Below are 19737 nucleotides of genomic sequence, written 5' to 3'. Positions count from 1 at the left end.
TATGTGGTCACGACATGGTATAGTAGATGAATTGCGCAAATAATGTAAAGGAAGCATGGCAATATCATCGCATGAAAAACAAAAGCCAATGACCATGGGCTTGTCATCTATGCCATATGTGCAAATTGGATTGATTTTAATGGCATATGCATAGTCATTATGATGAGATTGCAAATAAGACATATGATTGATCTCATGCATAGCATATGACAAGTCAAACGTATTATCAAACATGATGTGACCAAGAGAATTATCACAAGAAATCCTTTGTAACATGGCATCACAACTACTAGACTCCACATGGCAATCATCAAACTCATCATAAATGGGTAAATCATCGCATGGGGAAATCATACTAGCATGAATCATGGTAATAGGTGGGTCAACATCATGCAAGAAATCAATGTCTAGAATGTCCACTAGTGGGACAAGAGCATCACCTTCACATATGTTACCTTGTTCATTCCACTCAAGTGGTGTAGGTGAGGTGGCAAAGACCAAATGGTGGTCATCATCTTCATCTTGATGGAACCATGTGGGTGGTGCATCATATTCCACCATGGCCATCGTCTTGGCCATAGGAATGATGAAGTCATCGAGGATCGGTGTGTCATCATAAATGGGACCTAGCACCAAATGAGAAGACACAATAGAAGTAGAGGTTAAGTTATGAGAAATCGAAATGGCCTCTGCCCTATCAACTACCTCACACTCTCTATGTGGTGGTGGCTCACTCACTCCCTCAAGGTAGGTGCACTCAATGTCACATATGGTGGAGTCACTCAAATCACTCAAGTGGTGGTGGTGGTAACTCTACTCACATGGGAATTGGGGCAACTCATCATATATGGGGCTAGTGGTGAAGTCACTCTCACTCTCAATATGGTGGCACAAGTCACTCAAGTCATCATACATCGCTGTGGTCGAAGGGAAAATCCCATGCTCAACCATCTCGTAGTTGTCACCGTGGATGAAGGCCGAAGATGGCACATCATCGCTCTCGTCGTGGATGAAGGCCAAAGATGGCACAACATCACTCTCGTCATGGATGAAGGCCGATGTAGGCGTACTCGTCATAAGTAGGTGAAGATGTCGTATGTCCAAAGGCGAAGATGCCTTGAGAACACTTGGCGAAGATGCCGAAGTGGTGGTAGTAGTCGTAGCTTGCTCGTGGTGGTGCTTGTCTCGCGGTCTTCTCTTGTGCTCATGAAGTTTGGCCGTAGCTTGAGGTAGAGCTTTTTGGGACTTGTAGGTGTACGCATCACGAGCATCTTCATCTTGATGGTGTTGTAGTGCTTGAGCTCGATGACGTGCCAAAGATTGGCCACTTGAGCGTCACCGCCTTGAAGATGACGAAGGGGAAGAAGACTTGTAGTTGGCCACCATGTCTCGTACTTGATTCCTTTGTTCGGCCAACTTGGTGTCGAGGTAGTCCCTTATCCTTGCTTTGTTTTGGCGAATGTCGATGGCGAGTCGCTCAATGCCTTGCATTGCTCGTTGTAGTCCGAAGATGGGCGTTTTGGTGATGTAGTTGTTCGCGTTGTCGTTGTCGTGGAAGACCGGAGATGAAATGCCTTGCCTATCCATCACAAGACTCGAGTAGAGGTGAGTAGGAAATGAGATAAACAATACCAAGTTACCTTTTCCCAAAGTTGAGGATGTATCCCGTTTCACTCAATGTGAGATGAAAGAATAGTGGAATTGGTACTGGACTTGTTCACCCACACCTATCAAGTAAAGCTTATGGTGGAGCTCGGTGAGGATAGTGGCACAAAAATTTGATGCAAAATGTTAGCAACATTCAATAATGTTGGAAAAGATTCACAAATTCGCAAGTGAAACAAGTAGACCAATAGCAATATGTGGCACACGGAAACACACACACGGATAGATAAATGGGGTCGTGCAACCAAGGAATGAGCACAAAATGTGGAGTCCACGGAAAACGCTCGTGTTGCACAACTCAAGAGAGACGCTAGCACGATTGCTCAATAGGTGGATACGACACTTGTGCACAACCTATAAGATGCAAAATGTATGAGCTTTCGATCCCAAGTATGCTATGTGTATGATGTTCCCGATGCTCTTCTCAAGACGATCCAAGATGATCGGATATGACAATCTTATGTGCAATGTGGTATGATGCTATGGCTCTTGCTCACAAGCTCTTTGCTCTCTTTTTGCTTAAAAGCTTATTCTTCTTCTTTTTTGATATGTCCACTTATGCGAAATGCACAAACCAAGATAGCAATTGTGTATATGCGGGAAAGATCTTGTGACACAAGGGATGATACGATGATACCAATATGATATGGTATGTATGTAATGGAAGGTATGGATCACTAATGTGCACAAGTAACGTTGCCGACAATACTCAAAGGCTAGTCTCGATAGGCAAGTGACGCAAAATGGGCTAAGGGGTTAACAATGTAATGGCAAGAATGTACAATGAAGGGATACCACGATACCGAGATGATATAGAGGTTACCGTTCTTGCTTACGGTTAGGTTGTCAAAATGGTGAAGTGGTCGATGACGATGACGACCTCATGGCGATGATGAGTGGCGGTGTTCTTGATGTAGATACCAAGATGATGTAGACCCGTCCCTAAGTAGCCGAAACACCTTAGGAAACGGTAAAAAACCGCAAACTCAAAATCTCCAAAGGCAAATGTCAAATGGTGGTGGCAGAATGCGTTGGAGGTTCCGGAGTTAGCAATGCGGAAGTGGTGGTGTGGTTGATGATGAAGCAACCGTCCCTAAGTAGCCGAAACACCTTAGGAGACTCAAGTCACCACTCAAGCAACCACAAATGCTAAATGGAGCAAAATGGGTTAAGTTGCGGAAAACGATGGTGGTATGGCGGATGATATGGTGGATGGCCTATGCAAAGATGCCAAAATGCCAAATTTTTGATGGAGTCGAATGGTGGTAAAACCAAGATGAGCAGCTCGGGCACGTCGCTAGCTTTTCAACGAGCCAAAGAACACTCAAATCGAAGTTCGGGAGTGAAAGTTATGATTGAAAATGTAAAGTGCACGCGGCTGATTCTCGCGGGGGGGGGGGGTGCCCGGGGGTGGAAGGTGCGGGCACCCTGGGTGATCCGAGGCAAACAGCCCGGGGGTGCGGGTGCCCGGGGTTTGGGGTGCGGGCACCCGGGGTGGTCAGCGGGGGTGGGCGGGGGGGTCCGGGTGCCCGGGGTTTGAGGTTCGGGTGCCCGGGGGTGTCGGATTTGGGCGGAAATTCGTGGGAAAATGGGAGAAATTGGTGGATTTCATGGAGGGAAAGGTGGACATGGATGGGGAGGAGGCTAGATCCACTTGAAACCAAGCAAATCCATGGATCAAATCCAACAAAATCTCATTAAACCAACAAATCACAAAAAAAAATTGGGGCTATTTTTGGCAGGGAATTTTCGAAATTGGGGAAGAACACACAAAATTAGGCTAGAAAACAAAGAGGGGAGGCTCCAATTTCGTGATAAACTTGGCTCATGATACCAAGATGTTGTAGGGTGGAACCCTAAGTGAAGATCTTTCATGAATTGGAGGGGGAATCCCCAAGAACAAGATGAACACAAGAGAGAAAACAAGAGGAACACTCAAGAACAAGTCCAATCACACATCCACTAAACCAACAAACACAGAAGATCCACAAGGTACATGAACAATCAAAGGGAAACAAGGCACATGGTAGAGTTCATCCCAAATCCTATGAAGGAGATGAGGGCTTGATGATTCACTTGGGGAATCATTCTCGCTTAGGAGGGCTTGATGATCCTATGGATCCTTCTCCCTTAGGAGGGCTTGATGATCCTAGGGATCCTTCTCCCTTAGGAGGAAACCCACAAGGGGAGATACATGAGCTAAGCTCTATGATTTGTGTCTATTCTTAGCATTGATTCTTAGCTATCCCCTCTAATGAGCTAGGTGGGGGGGTACTTATAGTCTAGGGGCGAAATATGAGAGGGAGAGGGTTACAAGGGCAAAATCCCCAACTTGCACGCAGGCATTCGCGGAGTGGTCCGGGCACCCGGTGCAAAGAGGCCCGGGCACCCGGAGGTGGTGCGGCTGTAGGTGGCCGGGCACCCGGGGCCGAAGGGCCAGGCACCCGGGCTGGACAGGGCCGGCTATAGATGGCACGGGCACCCGGGGGTTTCAAGCCCGGGCACTCGGGGGCGCGCCAGGCGGCTGGGGGCATGGGCTGGGCACCCGGGGGAGCAAGGCCCGGGCACCCGGGGTGGAAGGCAGCAGCTCCAGCGGGAGGGGCCGGGCACCCGGGGCGGCCAGGCCCAGCACAGCCGGCGGCCGGGCACCCGGGGACGCAGGGGCCGGGCACCCGGGGTGTCCAGTGGCTCCACTCCTTCGTGCCCATCTTCCTTCTCCTTCCTCCGTGTGTCTCCGGGTGAACTTGGTGTTTCCCTCCGTGCTTCCTCGTGACGATCTCCCAAGTACCTAAGAATGCACAACGTCTCCGATTGAGGTAAGACCCGATTCATATGCGATTCCGAACGAGACTCGAAGAGGAAAGAAGTGACCTCGTTGTCGATGTTGCGTGCACGTTCTCTTGTCACCGGTCCTCTCGGTGCTTGCGATGGTGATGGCGTGTCCATGTGGATGGACGAGGGATGCTCCGCATCAACAACCACTTCCAACTAGAGTGTGGTGTGATGAAGGCAGGTTGCTGGTGGTGAACAACTCTGTTTGCATTTGTGTTTTGTGAACATGCATCAATACAGAAGAGCCTTGAAGAATTATCACATACTTCAAAGCAAAGACTATATATATCTTAGTAATGATAGAGATAGGGTCAATGTTTGTTGTGTGAATGAACATTGCCAATTCTATATGACAACTTAAGCTATCAAGAGAGAAGATACTATTTGCATTAGGAAGATGGTGTTACCTCATACTTGTGGCATTACTTATGATATTTTTAGAGTAGACAACACATGGTTGAGCAACAGATAAGAACAACTTCAGATCTATTAACTTCATAGCTATGTGTTACCTCAAATTTCACACATACCCAACAAATTACATCACTAGATTACACTGAGGAAAATCTGTAGCTATTCGCCGCAAAACTCTGAAGAAACAGAGCACAACACACATCAGCCCAAAAATTGCTTGCAGTGAAGGTCCTGCAGCCAGTTCACTGAAGAAACAAAAATCATCTGATTCTTTCACTTCCAGGCGCACACTCGCTCCATTGTTAGGCTATGATGAGCTCGTTTGTGAGGCGAGCGTCATCGGTGAGGAGCTCAGTAGAGGACGGCCGGCGGCGTCGAGCGGAAAAGTACAACGCGGAGAGACGAGCCGGCGACGTCGAGCGGAGAGGCACAATGCGGAGACGACCACCCTGGGGCGGACGAGCCGGTGGTGAGGCAGAGAGAAGGTGATGCTGGAGGAGACGCCGTCGGGGTGGAGGATTCAGTGGGCAAGCGTCGGGGCGAAGGAGATGGCGGTGCTGCCGGTGAGAAGTGAGGCGGTGCCGGGTCGGGAGGAGACCGCACGTACCAGGAGCACCCGCTTGTTTTACAATGCGTGTGTGGTAGGCCCAATTTGTTAGTTTGCCTAACACGAGGATTTGGGCTGGTAGTTCGCTCATAAGTTGTGGTTTTGTGAAAATTTCCTCAAAAGGTGGTGTAAACTATTAAAATTTCCTCATAAGCACTTGGCCATTATCTCCGGAGGATATCCTTGATCAAATGAGCATCCATCAGGAGGAGGACGCAAAGTCGGGGATATTTGCTATGAATAGAGCTTTATCATCCGAGGAATTTGTGAGGTTGGTGGTTACTTTATGGGCCATTTGGGGCGCACGTAGGAAGGCCATTCATGAGGATATCTTCAAAAGCCCTCATGCGATACATGGGCACATAACTTCTTATCTGATGGAGGTGAAGGCTCTATCAAACAAAGCTGAGGCGGGGAGTAGGGTACAGCAGCGGCGCACGGGGTGGATTGCACCTCCTGATCATCATGCTAAGCTGAATGTCGATGCCGCTGTCATTAAGGGACGCGTAGGAGCGGTTGGAGTGGTCTGCCGAAATGAGCAGGGAATGTTTCTTGGAGCATCGGCGATAGTTTTTAACAGCATTGATGATCCGGCGACACTGGAGGCTATGGCCATTCGAGAGGGGCTGGCTCTAGCAGAAGATTTGAACCTACATCAACAACAATTGCTTCCTATTGTGAAGGAGTGGTAAGATACTTGAGACATGGAACTGCTGCAGTGTTTGGGGGAATCATCAATGAAATACAGTTAAATTTATTGTCTTTTAACTCTTGTAATATAGTTCACGAGGGTATGAGCTCAAATGTTGAGGATCACAATCTAGCGAAGTATGCTTTGAGTTTAAGGTTTGATCGTCATGTTTGGTTTGGCCCAATGGTATTCATTTCATCCCTATAAACATTATGAAGGTTTGAATAAAGCTTTGCCAGATTGTCTAAAAAAAAAGGTTGTGTCATGTGCAATTCACTCGGGGAAAAAAAAATCTCGTGCCCTTCCTTTTTTTGGGAACATCACTCGTTGCCCTTCCTCCGAAGCCTTTCTTTTCCTTTCGCTGACCCTCGCCTTCGCCTCAAAACCCTTGTTCCCCTTTCCTTCTCCAGCGGCGGCGGCGGCAAAGGCGGAGGCGGAGGATCGAAGATGATCATCCCGGTTCGCTGCTTCACCTGCGGCAAGGTAATCCCCATCACCCCCCCCCCCCCCCCCCTCTCTCCCCACCCACAACACCATCATGTACCCTTTCTCCTCCTCCCTTCCGGCAATCTCCGGTGCCTCTCGTTCTTGCGTCTCCGGCATAGCCTGCTTGGCCTCGTTTCGCTAGGGGTTTCGTCGATTCGCCGCTCTCTCGTGCTCCCGTCGGCCACCCTTTAAGGACGCACGCCGCGGCTTAGGGCACATCCCCTCTCAGGGTATCCGCACTCTTCTTCTAGGTTTATGTGGTGGTACACTTTAAGATTGTTCTCATCGTCCTCTCAAATAATCAAGTGTGTTTACCGTATATGGTCGCTAGCTGTTTGTACCCAAGATTTAACACTAGGGTGTAGTGGATAAGACGCCTTGTGAACACCGAAAGGCTCCGCTCCGCGCCTAGCTCTCGCTCCGCGCTCGCCGTCGCGCTCGCCGTCGGTGGCCACTCCGGCCCCGACGTCCACCTCCGCGGTCTCCCCGGACCCGCCCTCTCCCCATGGCCTCGCCTCCCGCCACTGGGACTGGCCGCTCGCGCGAGCTGCGCTGGCTGGAGTCCAGCCCGTCCTTCGCCTCCCCGTCCCCGCCCCACGCTCGCCGGCCGCTGTCCTACCGGCAGGCCCTCTGCGCCCGTGAGCCCGCGTCCTCCGCGCTCACTCCAGAGGCCGCCGACGCTTCGACCCCCTCGCCGCCGCCTGCCCCGCGTCCCTGGCCCCGCTCCGAGATCTGTCCGGTCTCCCCTGCCGGCGACGCCGCCGACGCCGCGGATGGGGGTGGCTGGCAGGTCGCCTCGGGCCGTCGTCGCCCTCGCCCTCGCCCCCGCCGCCCGCGCCGCCGTCAGGCCCCGGCCGCGGCTCCTCGCCCCCGGCCGCCCTCCCCTGCTTCGAAAGAGTGCCCGCGTTGCTTCAGCGACCACCCCAGGGCAGAGTGCCGCCGTGACATTCGGTGCAAGCGCTGTCGCTTCTATGGCCATGTTGCTCGGGACTGCGACGCCCCGCGTGCCTCCCCCCGCGCCCCGCCCCGGCGGCCAAGCGCGTCCGCGCCGCCTCTCCTCGCCCCGCGAGCTCCTCTGCCTCCAGTGTCATGGGCCCCAGCCGACCCGCGTCTTCCGGGTCTGGGGGCGTGGCCTTGGCCTCCGGCGCGACCCCTTCGCCCTCTGGCCCTGCGACCTCCCAGTCGCCCTCCCTTCCGTCTTCCTCCTCCCCGGCCGCCATGTCCGGCCACCCGTCCCTGCAACCCGCGGGGGCGCTCTGTTTCTTGGAGCGCTCCCCCGAGATCGTCGCGGCCGAGGCTGCCTTGGAACAGGCTCTGGTGGTGACCGTGGCTGGGAACAGGTCCGGCGTTGGCCGCTCTGATGTTGCTGCCGCCCTCCACGACCGCTTCGGCTTCTCTGACGACGAGTTCTCCGTTCATCTACGGCCGGACGGCGAATTCTTGGTTCGTTTCGCTGACCCGTTGGCTCGTGCCCGTGTCGCGGAGCGTCCCGTCCGCGCCCGTCGGTTCCGTCTGCTCTCTCAGCCTTGGGGCCGCTCCGCCGGCGCCGAGCCGCTCTCCCTTCGCCTCCGCGTTGACATCAAGATCTGGGGCATCCCCGAGCATGGTTGGCATAGGGCCACGGCGGAGCAGCTGCTTTCCCCATTCTGCTACATCGACCACCTCGCGCCTGAGACACGCAGCGGCAGCGACATGGCTGTCTTTCGCCTCTCGGCCTGGACGCCCAACCCTGATGCCATCCCTCGCACCTCGGAGCTGTTCCTCCCCGAGCCCGACGCGGTGTGGCCTGACGCTGACCCCGACCGCGCGGAGCGTTTCGCGGTCCATCTTCTCAGGTGGCCGGTGCGCATTCATGTCCGCCGCTCGGAGGATTTTCGGCTGCCCCCGCCGCCGCCCGCGACGGACCCCAGCTCGGGCGTAGGCCCCGACAGCTCGCCTCCTTGCCCTCCAGCCTGGCCCTCCCGCCATAGCTTCTCACCGCGCTCTTCCGGTGATCGTGGAGCTGGCTCTCGCGGCGCCGGTGCTCCGGCCGGTGGTCGCCGGTGATCACACGCTCCCCCCCCTTTTCGTGGCTGGCAGGGCATCCTTGGGCCCTACCCCACCGTCGCTCCCCCTCGCATGGCGGGCCCCGTCTAGACCCGCTTGCGCCCTGTGGGGTCTCTGCAAAAGCAACCCTCCCCTGCTCTTCCGCAGGATAAGGTGACCGCTGAGGTCAGCCCGTCCTCTCCTACGACCGGACCGCTCCTACGACCGTGTTCAAACTCTCCTGACCGCCAGCTGGCGCTTCGCGGGAGCGTGTCTCCTCCCCATCCGGCCGTTGGCTCGCCCCAGCCTCCCCTCGCGGGCCACCTGTCTGCTGGCTGTGCTTCCCCGCCTGCCCTTCGATCCCCGCCTTGCCCAGTCATTGGTCATGGCGGCGATTCCTGCGCCTCGGGATCTAGTGGCTTCCGCCCACGGTCTCCCTGCTCAGACGATTGCCTGGCGTCATCACCAACATCCGATGCTGCCTTTGTCGTGGAGGGCCGCGTGTCCCACACCGGCCCCGCGCCGTCTCCCGCCCGCCCGACCAGCCCTGCTGGGCCTGACCTTGCTTCACCCGTCGCTTTGTCGCCTGCTGCTGCGAGGGATGGGCCGCCGCGTGGCTCCCCCCCATTGGGCACCCTGTCTCCACCTGGGCTGGGCCCCTCCGTGCATGCCCCAGGCCCCGAGGCCATGCAACGTCCCGCGCTTCGTGCGTTCCTGGACTCGGTTGTAAGGCCTGTTGATTAGGTTCTGCCCCAGCCCAAGCCAGCTCCGAGGCGCAAGCGCAACGCGATCCCCCCCAATTTCACTCCCAGGAGAAGCTCTCGCATCGCCAAAGCTGATTGCGGTCTGGATTCCGAAATGAAGGCCAAGAAAGTGCTGTTGCGGAGGCTCGGGCTCCTCGAGGAGAATGGGTCGCTCGACGACTCCACCCTCGCCAAATACACCCAGCTGTTCGCACGGCCGTTAGCTGAGGATGTGGTGCAGGCCTTCGCAGACTACTACGGATGGCAGATTCCCCGCGGTGTCACGCAGCTCCTCGACCGTGCGCCTGTGATGCCGGTCCTGATTCCCTCTTAGGGTTGCGTTTCCCCTCTCCCTCGCCCCCCCATCGTTTCCATGGATTGTAGCCTCAAGGTCGTGTTTGGAATGTGCGTGGCCTAAATTCGAAGGCCAGACGCATGGCGGTCCGTTCCATGATTCTTTCTGTGTCCCCTTCGATTGTGTGCCTTAGCGAGACCAAACTCGCAGTGGTCTCTGCTCCTATTGTTACCGAGACTCTCGGGCCCTCGTTCCAGGACTTCTTCTTTCTACCTGCAATGGCACGTGCGGAGGTATTCTCGTTGCTTGGCAGCGCTCCATGCTCACCCTCTCTAGGCCGGAGGTTGGCGCCTACCATGTGTCCGCCCTTGTCACACCCCTCGCCCCGGGCGAGTAGCACTGGTGGATTACGGCTGTGTATGGGCCTCAGGAGGACGATGCGAAGGTGGCCTTTCTTGCCGAGCTCCACGACTTTCGTCTCACTTGTGCGGGCCCCTGGATCGTTGGAGGTGACTTCAACATGATCTTGTCCTCTGCCGACAAGAACAATGGGCGGCTGCACCACCGTTCTATGAGTCGTTTTCGCCGCTTTGTTGCTGACTTGGAGCTGCGTGACATCTACCTCCATGGTCGCCGTTACACTTGGTCGAACGAGCAAGATAACCCCACCCTTGTGCGGAATGACCGAGTTCTCTGCACTCCTAGTTGGGAGGACTTCCAGCCGCACTGCCTGCTCCGTTGCCTCGCGTCGGCCGCTTCTGACCACGCCCCTCTCCTGCTGGACTGTTCTCGGCATCCTGGCGGCCCCAAATGCTTCCACTTCGAGCGGTTTTGGGTTCACCTCGATGGATTTCAGGACACTGTGAGCAACGCCTGGAACTGCGAGCCTCCGGATCCGGACCCATTCAGGAGGATCTACTTGCGCCTCAAGCTCACTGCCCGTCGCCTCCAAAGTTGGAGTGCACGCTGCATCGGCAATGTCTCCCTACAGCTTCTGGTCGCTCGCGAGCTGATTGCTCGCCTCGACGCGGCGCAGGACTCACGCCCCCTGTCCCCTTCGGAGGCCTGGCTTCGTAGAAACCTTAAACTGAAGTACCTGGGCCTGGCATCCCTCGAGAGGTCGATTGCCCGCCAGCGCGTGCGCCTCTCTTGGCTTCGGGAGGGTGACACGAACTACACCTTCCTGAAGATCCACGCCTCCCAACGCAAGCAGAAGAACCGCATCCTGCAGTTGGATGTTGATGGCTCCCTGGTTTCCGACGAGGCTGGGATGGCCGAGGCTGCGTTCCACCACTTTGCGATCATTCTCGGCTCCTTTGATGAGCGCAACATGACCCTTGCCCTAGAGGCTTTCGACGACCGTTCCTTTGATCTCTCGGAGCTGGAGCTTCCTTTCTCCGAGGCCGAGATCTGGGAGGCCGTTAAATCCCTCCCCTCCGGCAAGGCCCCGGGTCCGGACGGCTTCACCTCTGAGTTCTTGCGCGCCTGCTGGGACACTGTCAAGCATGACATCTGCGACGCTTTCGACAAGCTTTATCACCTCAATGGCCTGGACTTTCAGAAGCTCAACGAAGCGCTTGTCACTCTCCTCCCGAAGAAACCTGACGCCACCACCCTCGCGGACTATAGGCCTATCAGCCTAATTCATCTCTTGGCTAAGCTTTTTGCCAAGGTGTTGTCCTTGCGGTTAGCTCCGCGGCTTCGAGATATGGTGTCGACCAACCAGAGCGCATTCATCGCTGGCCGCTGCATTCACGACAATTTCATCTTGGTTCAACAGACCGCCCGTCAGTTGCACAACATGAGGGCTCCTCGCATCCTCCTAAAGCTCGACATCGCGCGTGCCTTTGACTCTGTCTCATGGCCTTTTCTCCTTCAGCTTCTTGGGCACCTTGGCTTTGGCCCAAGATGGCGCGAGTGGATTTCCATCCTCCTCTCTACGGCGAAAACGCGTGTGCTCATCAATGGCCGCCCGGGCCCCCCCATTTGCCACGAGAAGGGTCTCCGGCAGGGCGACCCCGTCTCCCCCATGCTCTTCACGCTAGTCATCGACGCACTTAACTCCCTGCTCCAGCACGCCATCAGGACCGGAGTGCTGCGCCGCCTCACCGAGCGCCGGATGGCCTCGAGTATCTCCCTGTATGCTGACGAGTGGTTATCTTTTGCCACCCGGACCACCATGAGCTTCAGGTCATCCGCGAGCTGCTCCATGTCTTCGGCGCCGCGACTGGGCTGCACACCAACTTCCGTAAATGCTCCGCCACTCCGATCCATTGCACAGTCGAGCAAACTGTGCTTGTCGAGGACACGCTCGCCTGCCCGATCGCGCACTTTCCCATCGTTTACCTTGGCATCCCACTCTCGACCAGGAAGGTCTCCGCGACGGCTCTTATGCCCCTGGTGGAGCGGATGGCGCGTAAGCTACCAACTTGGAGAGCGTCCCTCCTCTCGCGAGGGGAGCGTCTAGCCCTGGTGCGCCATGTTCTCGCCGCCATGCCCGTTCACCTTCTTATGGCCATGGCGCTCCGACCCGCTATTCTCAAGAAAATCAACAGGATCATGCGTGACTTTCTCTGGCACGGCAAAGCCGATGCCCCGGGTGGAGGCTGCCTGGTCAGTTGGCAAAAAGTGTGCCGCCCCCTGGAGCTGGGTGGGCTTGGCATCCATGACCTGCAGCGTACCGGCGTTTCGCTTCGCGCTAGGTGGCTTTGGCTCCAAGCCACCGATCTGTCCCGTCCCTGGCGGCACCTCCATCTGCCCTTCGACCCCGAGGCCCAGGCGATTTTTGATGCTTCCTCCTTCTGGATCCTTGGTGACGGGAACTCTTGCTTGTTCTGGAAAGACCATTGGATCTCGGGCCGTTCGGTCGGCGAGCTTGCACCGTCCATCCTTGCTTTGGTTCCTAAGCGCCGGAGGCGTTCGACGACCGTTGCGCAGGGCCTCAGCAACAGGGCCTGGGTGGGAGACATTCAGGGTGCCTTGGGGCCGGCTGCGTTGGTTCAATATGTCGAGCTTTGGCGTGCCCTGCAACCCGTAACCCTAACTCTCGACCCGGACGTGTTACGCTGGAGGTGGACCGACTCGGGCATCTATACTGCGAATTCCTGCTATCGAGCCATGTTCGCTGGCTGCACCATCGCGCCCAACTGGAAGCTGATCTGGCGCACGTGGGCCCCGCTGCGGATCCGGGTCTTTGCGTGGCTTGCAAGCCAGGACCGTTGCTGGTCCGCTGCCCGTCTCGCGCGGCATGGCCTTCCGCATGACGACCGCTGCATCTTCTGCGACCAAGTGCTGGAAACCCTCGATCACCTTCTCGTCCAATGCCCATTCTCCCGGACCATCTGGCATGAGATCCTCGCCTGGTGCCGGCTGCCTCTACCACCTCCGGGCACCGACGATTGCTTCATTGAGTGGTGGGCTAACTCCTCCAGGAGGGTTCCTGCGGCCTTGCGGAAAGGTCTCGCCTCCCTCGCCCTCCTCACTGCTTGGTCAATCTGGCGCCACCGTAATGCGTGCATCTTCGACCACATGAACCCCTCCACTACGATTCTTGTTCAGATCATCAAGGACGACGCTCGGGCATGGGCTCTTGCCGGGGCCAAGGACGTTGCAAACTTTTTGCCTCCCTGATGCGTAGATTGCTAGGTTGGGGCTGAGCACCCTCATCCATTCTGCTCATGTACCGCTTTCCCACGCCAGCTCTGTGTACGTGGTAAAGTGTTACCCGTGTAATCTTGCCACTCTTGTTTCCTACCTATCAATGGAATGATACGCATCTTGCGTATTCGCGAAAAAAAACACTAGGGTGTAGTTGTTGTGTGGCAGCAACAATTTTTACTGAAAAGTATTCCATTTAAACTTCTGTGAACAACTCTTCATGTTTTTTCTTATCTACATATTCATATAATGCATCGGGAGAACTCCTTGCCTTTTTATCTACAGAAAAAGATCAACTCACAAGTTCAATTTGTATGCTTGGACAGGTGATCGGGAACAAGTGGGACCACTACCTCGATCTTCTCCAGGCCGACTACACTGAGGGGTAAACATTTATGCATCCTGGTTCCTGTTCTGTGGTTTGATTGTGCATTTGTACTGGCTCTGCCTTTGATCCTGTTTTGGTGGATGAGGCCTTGAGGAAGCCTGCATTTGCAATGTCGGCTTCTTTTCGTTTTTAGCTACAATGGAACATGTTTCACTTCTATGTGAGGAAGTTATGCACACAAGTGTGATAGACTGGTATGCTGTATATCTTGTGACGTACATGGTGCACCACTGAACACCGTAGCAGACCTGATCCATAATGAATAAACACTGAAAACTGGCTGTGTCATGCATCTTTTGATGCATTTGGGGGCCCTTATTAGTGTTCTGCTTCCCTGTTTTAGATATTTCACTGAACTGTCACCTTGACTGGGATGTGTGGAGCACTTAGAATTATGCCAGTGTTAAACCAAATGGCTAAGTCTGGATGATAGTTGCTATGTTTGCATCCTATGACGCGTTTTTCCCCGTGTTCAAAATTTTATCATATTTTCTTAGTGTCGAACGTAACTAGGCACTTAAGAGTATGGCAGTATACTAATCTTTGTAGTCTTTGCAAAAAAAAAAAAATCATCTTTTTAGCCATGTGTACTCTCCATACACTGCTTGCTGTGTCGTAACGTTATGTTGGAATAATGTTGCGTATATAGTAAATGGACGCTAGAAAGATGAAAAAAACAGAAGCTCATGATAAACTGTAAATTTTATTGCATGCGATTGTATTATTGTCGGTCTTAGCGAGGTACATAGAGTATAGTAAAAAAATGCCATCAGATTAGCCATATGTACTCCCCCCTACTCTGCATCTGTTTGACAATGAAATGATGTTATTGTGTAATAGTATGCTGTTTCTTGTTAACGAACACTAATGACAAGACAAATGTTCATGGTGTAAAATTGTAAATTATATTACATACATATTGGAGTCTACCGTTGAGTGTGGCTGTCTGGCTGAGATGCTTGGTTTGTGAAATGTTGGTGTTAAGAGTACGTAATGGGCCTAATGGGCCCATTAGTCTTAGGGTTAATTAGAGATAAGGGTTGCTTGCTTGGGGGTCAAGTAAGCCTTGCTTGGGAGTCAAGTAAACCTCTCTATATAAAGAGAGGAGATGTATCAATCTAATCAAGCAAGAATTAAGAAGGAAATCTCTTCCCTCTTCCCCCCGCCTGCACAAACAGCTCGTCCTCGAGCTGTAAGGTGGGGAAGCGCTTGTTGAACTCCTTGCGGTGGTCAACCAGCGTCAAACACCTGCGCTACAGCTGGGTCGGCGGCGACGGCGTCCTCCTCAATGTAGTCTGCAGCCTCCAGGTAGAAGAGCCGCGGACAGACGTGGCCGGGCGTGTAGGGCTCGTCGCAGTTGAAGCACAACCCTTGGCGGCGACGCTCGAGTAGCTCGGCCGAGGTGAGCCGGCGGAACGGGCGCGCCGCGGTCGCGGCGAGGGGTGCCGCGGAAGCCTGAGCAGGCCGACCCTGCGCGGGAACATCCGGCCCGGGTAGCGGCCCGGCGGCCCGGGACTGGGATGCCGGCTGGATGGCCACTGCGCGGCGCTCGAACGCGTGATCGTAGTACATGGCCGTCTGGAGGTCCTGGGGTCCCTGTAGCTCGACGTCCACGCGGATGTGGTCTGGATGGCCCCCGACAAAGAGCTCGACCCGTTGTAGTGCCGTCACACCCGGCGCATGACATGCCAGGGCCTGGAAGCGGTCGGCGAAGTCCTGCACCGTGGAGGTGAAGGGTAGGCGGCCCAACTCCGCCAGGCGGCTCCCGTGGATCGGCGGCCCAAAACGAAGGAGACACAACTCGCGAAAGCGCTCCAACGGGGGCATGCCACCCTCGTCCTGCTCGAGGGCGTAGTACCACGTCTGTGCTGCACCGCGGAGATGGTAAGAGGCGAGCCAAGTGCGATCCGACGCGAGTGTGCGCTGCCCGCGGAAGAACTGCTCGCACTGGTTGAGCCAGTTGAGGGGGTCCTCCGTGCCGTCATAAGTGGCGAAGTCAATCTTGGCGAACCGTGGCGGCGTCTGGGTCAGAGCGCCATGGCTGATTGGCTTGGCGGTGCGGGGCAGCGATGACGGCGGCGTCCGATCGGTGGTAGGGTGGCCGGCGTAGGGGCCCGCGGAGCCGGATGGGTCACCGTACTGCAGCGTGGGTACCGGTGGTTTCCCGGCCTCCGTATAGACTGGCGGTGGTGACGTCCCGGTCAGCCAGGCCGGAATCAGGGACGGCGACGGCGGAAACGGACGTGCTGTATTGGGAGGCCGCCTGGTGTGGACTGGCCCAGTCCGGAGCTGGGCGGCAGCGGTGGAAGCTGGACCGGCGCGGTTGGCGTGGCTGGGCCCGGCGCGGGTGGCGCCGCGAGAGCCGGCGCGGGCCACTGCGGCCAGGATGGCACGGGGGCGGGCGGCGGCTGGAGCAACGGGGCCCCGGCGATCGCCGCGGGTACCGAGTGCGTGGGCTGGCCCAGGCTAGAGCTGGGCGGCGGCGGTGGAACCTGGACCGACGCCGTAGGTACGGATGGTGCGGTGGGGTTTGGCGCGGGCCAGGCCGGCCACTGTGGGGGCCTGGGCGGGCGCGGACGGCGCGGGTGTCGGCCACTGGGGCCATGGCGGCGTTGGAGCGGCCGACGAGGGAAGCGCCGGGTAACCCCGGCGATTGCCGCGGGGACCGAGTACCACGGCAGGGCCGCTGCCGCCCATACGGGCCGGCCAAATAAAGTCGGATGCCCTGGACCGCGACCACTAGGTCATTGAGGACACCGGCCATGGCCTCCGGGAAGTACTGGTTCGGCATGGTGGACGATGATGGAGGCGAATTTTGGACGGGGGGCGGTGGCTGGCTCGGCGTTGTGCCGGGGTTGGGGGCGATCGGCGCCGACGGGAGGGTCAGCGAGGCCGTGGCGCTCGGCGATGATGCGGCGGCGGTGGTGGAGGTGGTGGCAGTGGCGGTGGGGGTGTTGGTGGGCAGCGGCGGCGGTGGGGGTGGCGGCGGAATTGGTGGCGGCGATGACATGGTCGAAACCCAGGTAGCTGATACCAAGGTGTTAGGAGCTAGGGTTCTGCCCGGTCTTGGCCGTAGGCTGTAGGGGAAGGAGGGAGGAGGTCGGAGGAGATGGCGCGGCGGCCGGCGGCTGGGCGCCGTCCTTGCGGCTGGTGCGGTGGCGGCGGACGCAAGAGGTGGCTAGGGTTAGGTCTCCCGGCTCCCTAAGGGAAGCCGAGCAAATACTGATTGCTTCTTGCTTGATTAGATCAGTACATCTCCTCTCCTTATATAGAGAGGTTTACTTGACTCCTAAGCAAACGATGAGATAATTGGGCTAAGCCCCTAATAACGATAAGATAACTTGGGCCACAATCCACTGGGCTAAGGCCCTAATTTGGTATCAGCTAGCTTTGGTTCGATCATGTCTTCATCGCCGCCAAGCCCGTCTCTTCCGCTGCCGGTCACCTTGTCGCCTCCGGCGAGCACCACGGCCGTCGCCCCGCTCCTGCCCGCGCCGGGGTCCTCCGTCGCGCCCGCCCTCGCCGTCCTCACCTGGGAGGAGGTGTCCGGGGTGCTGCGGGACCTCACCCAGGCGGTCCAGGAGATCCACCTGTTCTTGGCCGGGTCCTACAGGCCGCACCCGGCTGCGACACCCATCGCCGCCCCCGCGCCGCCGTGGCAGCCGTCGCACCAGGCGGCCTTCGCCGCGCTCGCTGGGCCGCTGCAGCAGCCGCTGCAGCTGCCATCCATCGCCACCACCGCCCAGCCCTGGCTGCAGTGGCAGCCGCCGCTCCTGGCGGCCTCCACCGCGTCCGGCGCGGCACCGCAGCAACCGCTGCAGCTGAAGCAGCCACCGCCGGTCAGCTCCGCCGTCCAGTATGGGATGCCCTACGACGGGAGTGCGACGACCTCATTCCCATCAGCGCCGCCGCCATCCCAGGGCGTCCACATCCAGCAGATCAAGTCCCCGCTGTCGTCGTCACTGCTTCCGTCTTGGATCGCTACCCGCCACGTGTCGGCGGCGGTGAGGCTGCAGGCTGCTGCACGCGGTCTCCTAGCGCGTCGGCGTGTGCGGGAGATGCGTGGTCTGCAGCTGCCGCTCCTCCAAGTTGCCGTTCGCTGCGCAAAGGACCTCGATCTCGTCCGCTGCGTCGGGGATCTTGGGGATGCGGTTTTCCCCGCGGGCGGCAGGCATGCTGTTTCCCCCGCGGGCAGCGACCTCAAAGTCTGCGACATTGGCGGTTGGGGGGGCGCATCCCTCCTCGTCATTCTCCATCGCAAGCTCTCCACTCTTCCTTGTGCCGTGCAGACCAACAGCCATCCAGTGGGGAGAAGGCAGGGGGTGTCACCGACAGGAGCGCACCGCGTAGCACCACCGCTTTCCGCCGCCGGCCGCCGCGAGGGTGCCTCTACTGGGCGCTCTTGCAACCACTTCCAGGTGGCCATACACATGCACTCCTTTGGTCCAGGTGGTGTCCATGGGATCCAGGTGGCTGTACACGTGCACGTCCAATCGTGCGGATGGTGTCCACTTTTTGTTGAGGGGTCCAAAATAAAGCGTCCTAGTCCATTTCAGGTTGAGAGTCATAAAACAAGCCGAGATGCAAAATGCTTGTTTTTAGGTGTTAGGTTTGTGTTGCGTCGAGTCATGGTTATAAGTTGGTTAGGCTGCAGCTCGAGGACAAGCTGCATGTCTAGGTGGGGTGTAGTGTTAGAGTACGTAATGGGCCTAATGGGCCCATTAGTCTTAGGGTTAATTAGAGATTAAGGGTTGCTTGCTTAGGGGTCAAGTAAGCCTTGCTTGGGAGTCAAGTAAACCTCTCTATATAAAGAGAGGAGATGTATCAATCTAATCAAGCAAGAATTAAGAAGGAAATCTCTTCCCTCTTGCCCGGCCGTGGGCAAAAAGGCCCCCGGCTGGCCCTCTCGCGCCCTCCTTCTAGCAACACCATAACAGTTGGAATCTTTGCTACTTGGTGTTCCACCTGGACATTTGTGTCTATGTTTTTCTTCCCCATGCTTAAGGCCTAGATAATCACTATTGACACTTAATCTATGTATATCCCAGTTGGTACTTATTTGTCAATACAGTTCCTGGAAAATAGAAGAGCATCTTTATCCTACCTATTTTATACTTTTCCAGAGATTCGAATTATTAGAAGGGACATTGGTTATGGTTTATTAGATAATTTTTATTGTTAATATTGTATATCTTGTTTAAAACTGATATTCAAAATTTGGATTTAATACATCTTTCTGCTGTTGTATGTTGTTAGGGATGCTCTGGATGCCTTGGGCTTGGTTCGCTACTGCTGCCGCCGTATGCTCATGACCCATGTTGACCTCATTGAGAAGTTGCTCAACTACAACAGTAAGTTGATGCTGTTATGTAACTTTGTAAGCTATATTCTGCTTCCTTTGTTATTTCTTTTGGAACTGACACTTGTTCATTTTCAGCCCTGGAGAAGACGGAGACAAGTTGAAGTTAATTGAACCCATTCTGCCTCGAAACCTTTGTTCCTTTGTACTTTCCAAGATGCTGTTTCTTGCGTCAGTGCTTAGGAGGTGCAAAGTGAGGCACTGAAATGAAGTTGGTTTGTTCATGAATCTCCAAGGACTGTTAGTGTGACCATGCGTTTCTACTATGTGATCTTCAAGGCTATATTAACCAACAAGTCTATGCATTCTCCAGTTTCAGACTTATTAAGCTCCAAGCGTTGAACATGTTATTCCTGTGCTTTCTGTTGGATGTTGTTGGTTGTGGGCACCCATTTACCATTGAATCGTCACTAGTGATATGCATTGAACTTCCACATGTACCTTCATGCTTGATATTTGTTTGTTTTCTATTCCTCTGATGATATCGATGTATCTAAAATCAAGATAGATAACTATTGCGGTTTTGAGCACATGCAAACAATGCTCATCGATGATTTGTTCGTGACTGCTGTTAA

General features: G+C 55.7%; 1 protein-coding gene across 1 annotated transcript; it reads left to right on the top strand.

The window, feature by feature from the left end:
- The first annotated feature begins 6457 nt into the window (after window positions 1-6457).
- On the top strand, window positions 6458-19737 carry LOC123111008 (DNA-directed RNA polymerases I, II, and III subunit RPABC5). The gene is made up of 4 exons (XM_044531663.1): window positions 6458-6692; window positions 13742-13800; window positions 19060-19154; window positions 19241-19737. Exons 1-4 carry the CDS (start codon window positions 6474-6476, stop codon window positions 19264-19266), a joined length of 399 nt encoding a protein of 132 aa, XP_044387598.1. The 5' UTR covers window positions 6458-6473; the 3' UTR covers window positions 19267-19737.

This window comes from Triticum aestivum, chromosome 5B (genome assembly GCF_018294505.1).
Source record: "Triticum aestivum cultivar Chinese Spring chromosome 5B, IWGSC CS RefSeq v2.1, whole genome shotgun sequence".
NCBI classification, from domain to species: Eukaryota; Viridiplantae; Streptophyta; class Magnoliopsida; order Poales; family Poaceae; genus Triticum; species Triticum aestivum.
Note: the sequence above shows the minus strand (reverse complement) of the source record. Positions and strands in the feature narration are given on the sequence as shown.

Excerpts from the sequence above, each read along its gene's own strand:
- LOC123111008 (XM_044531663.1), top strand. The coding sequence starts at position 6,474 with ATGTGCAATTCACTCGGGGAAAAAAAAATCTCGTGCCCTTCCTTTTTT. Across the intron at positions 6,693-13,741 it reads GCTGCTTCACCTGCGGCAAG|GTGATCGGGAACAAGTGGGA; the intron begins GTAATCCCCATC and ends ATGCTTGGACAG. Across the intron at positions 13,801-19,059 it reads CAGGCCGACTACACTGAGGG|GGATGCTCTGGATGCCTTGG; the intron begins GTAAACATTTAT and ends GTATGTTGTTAG.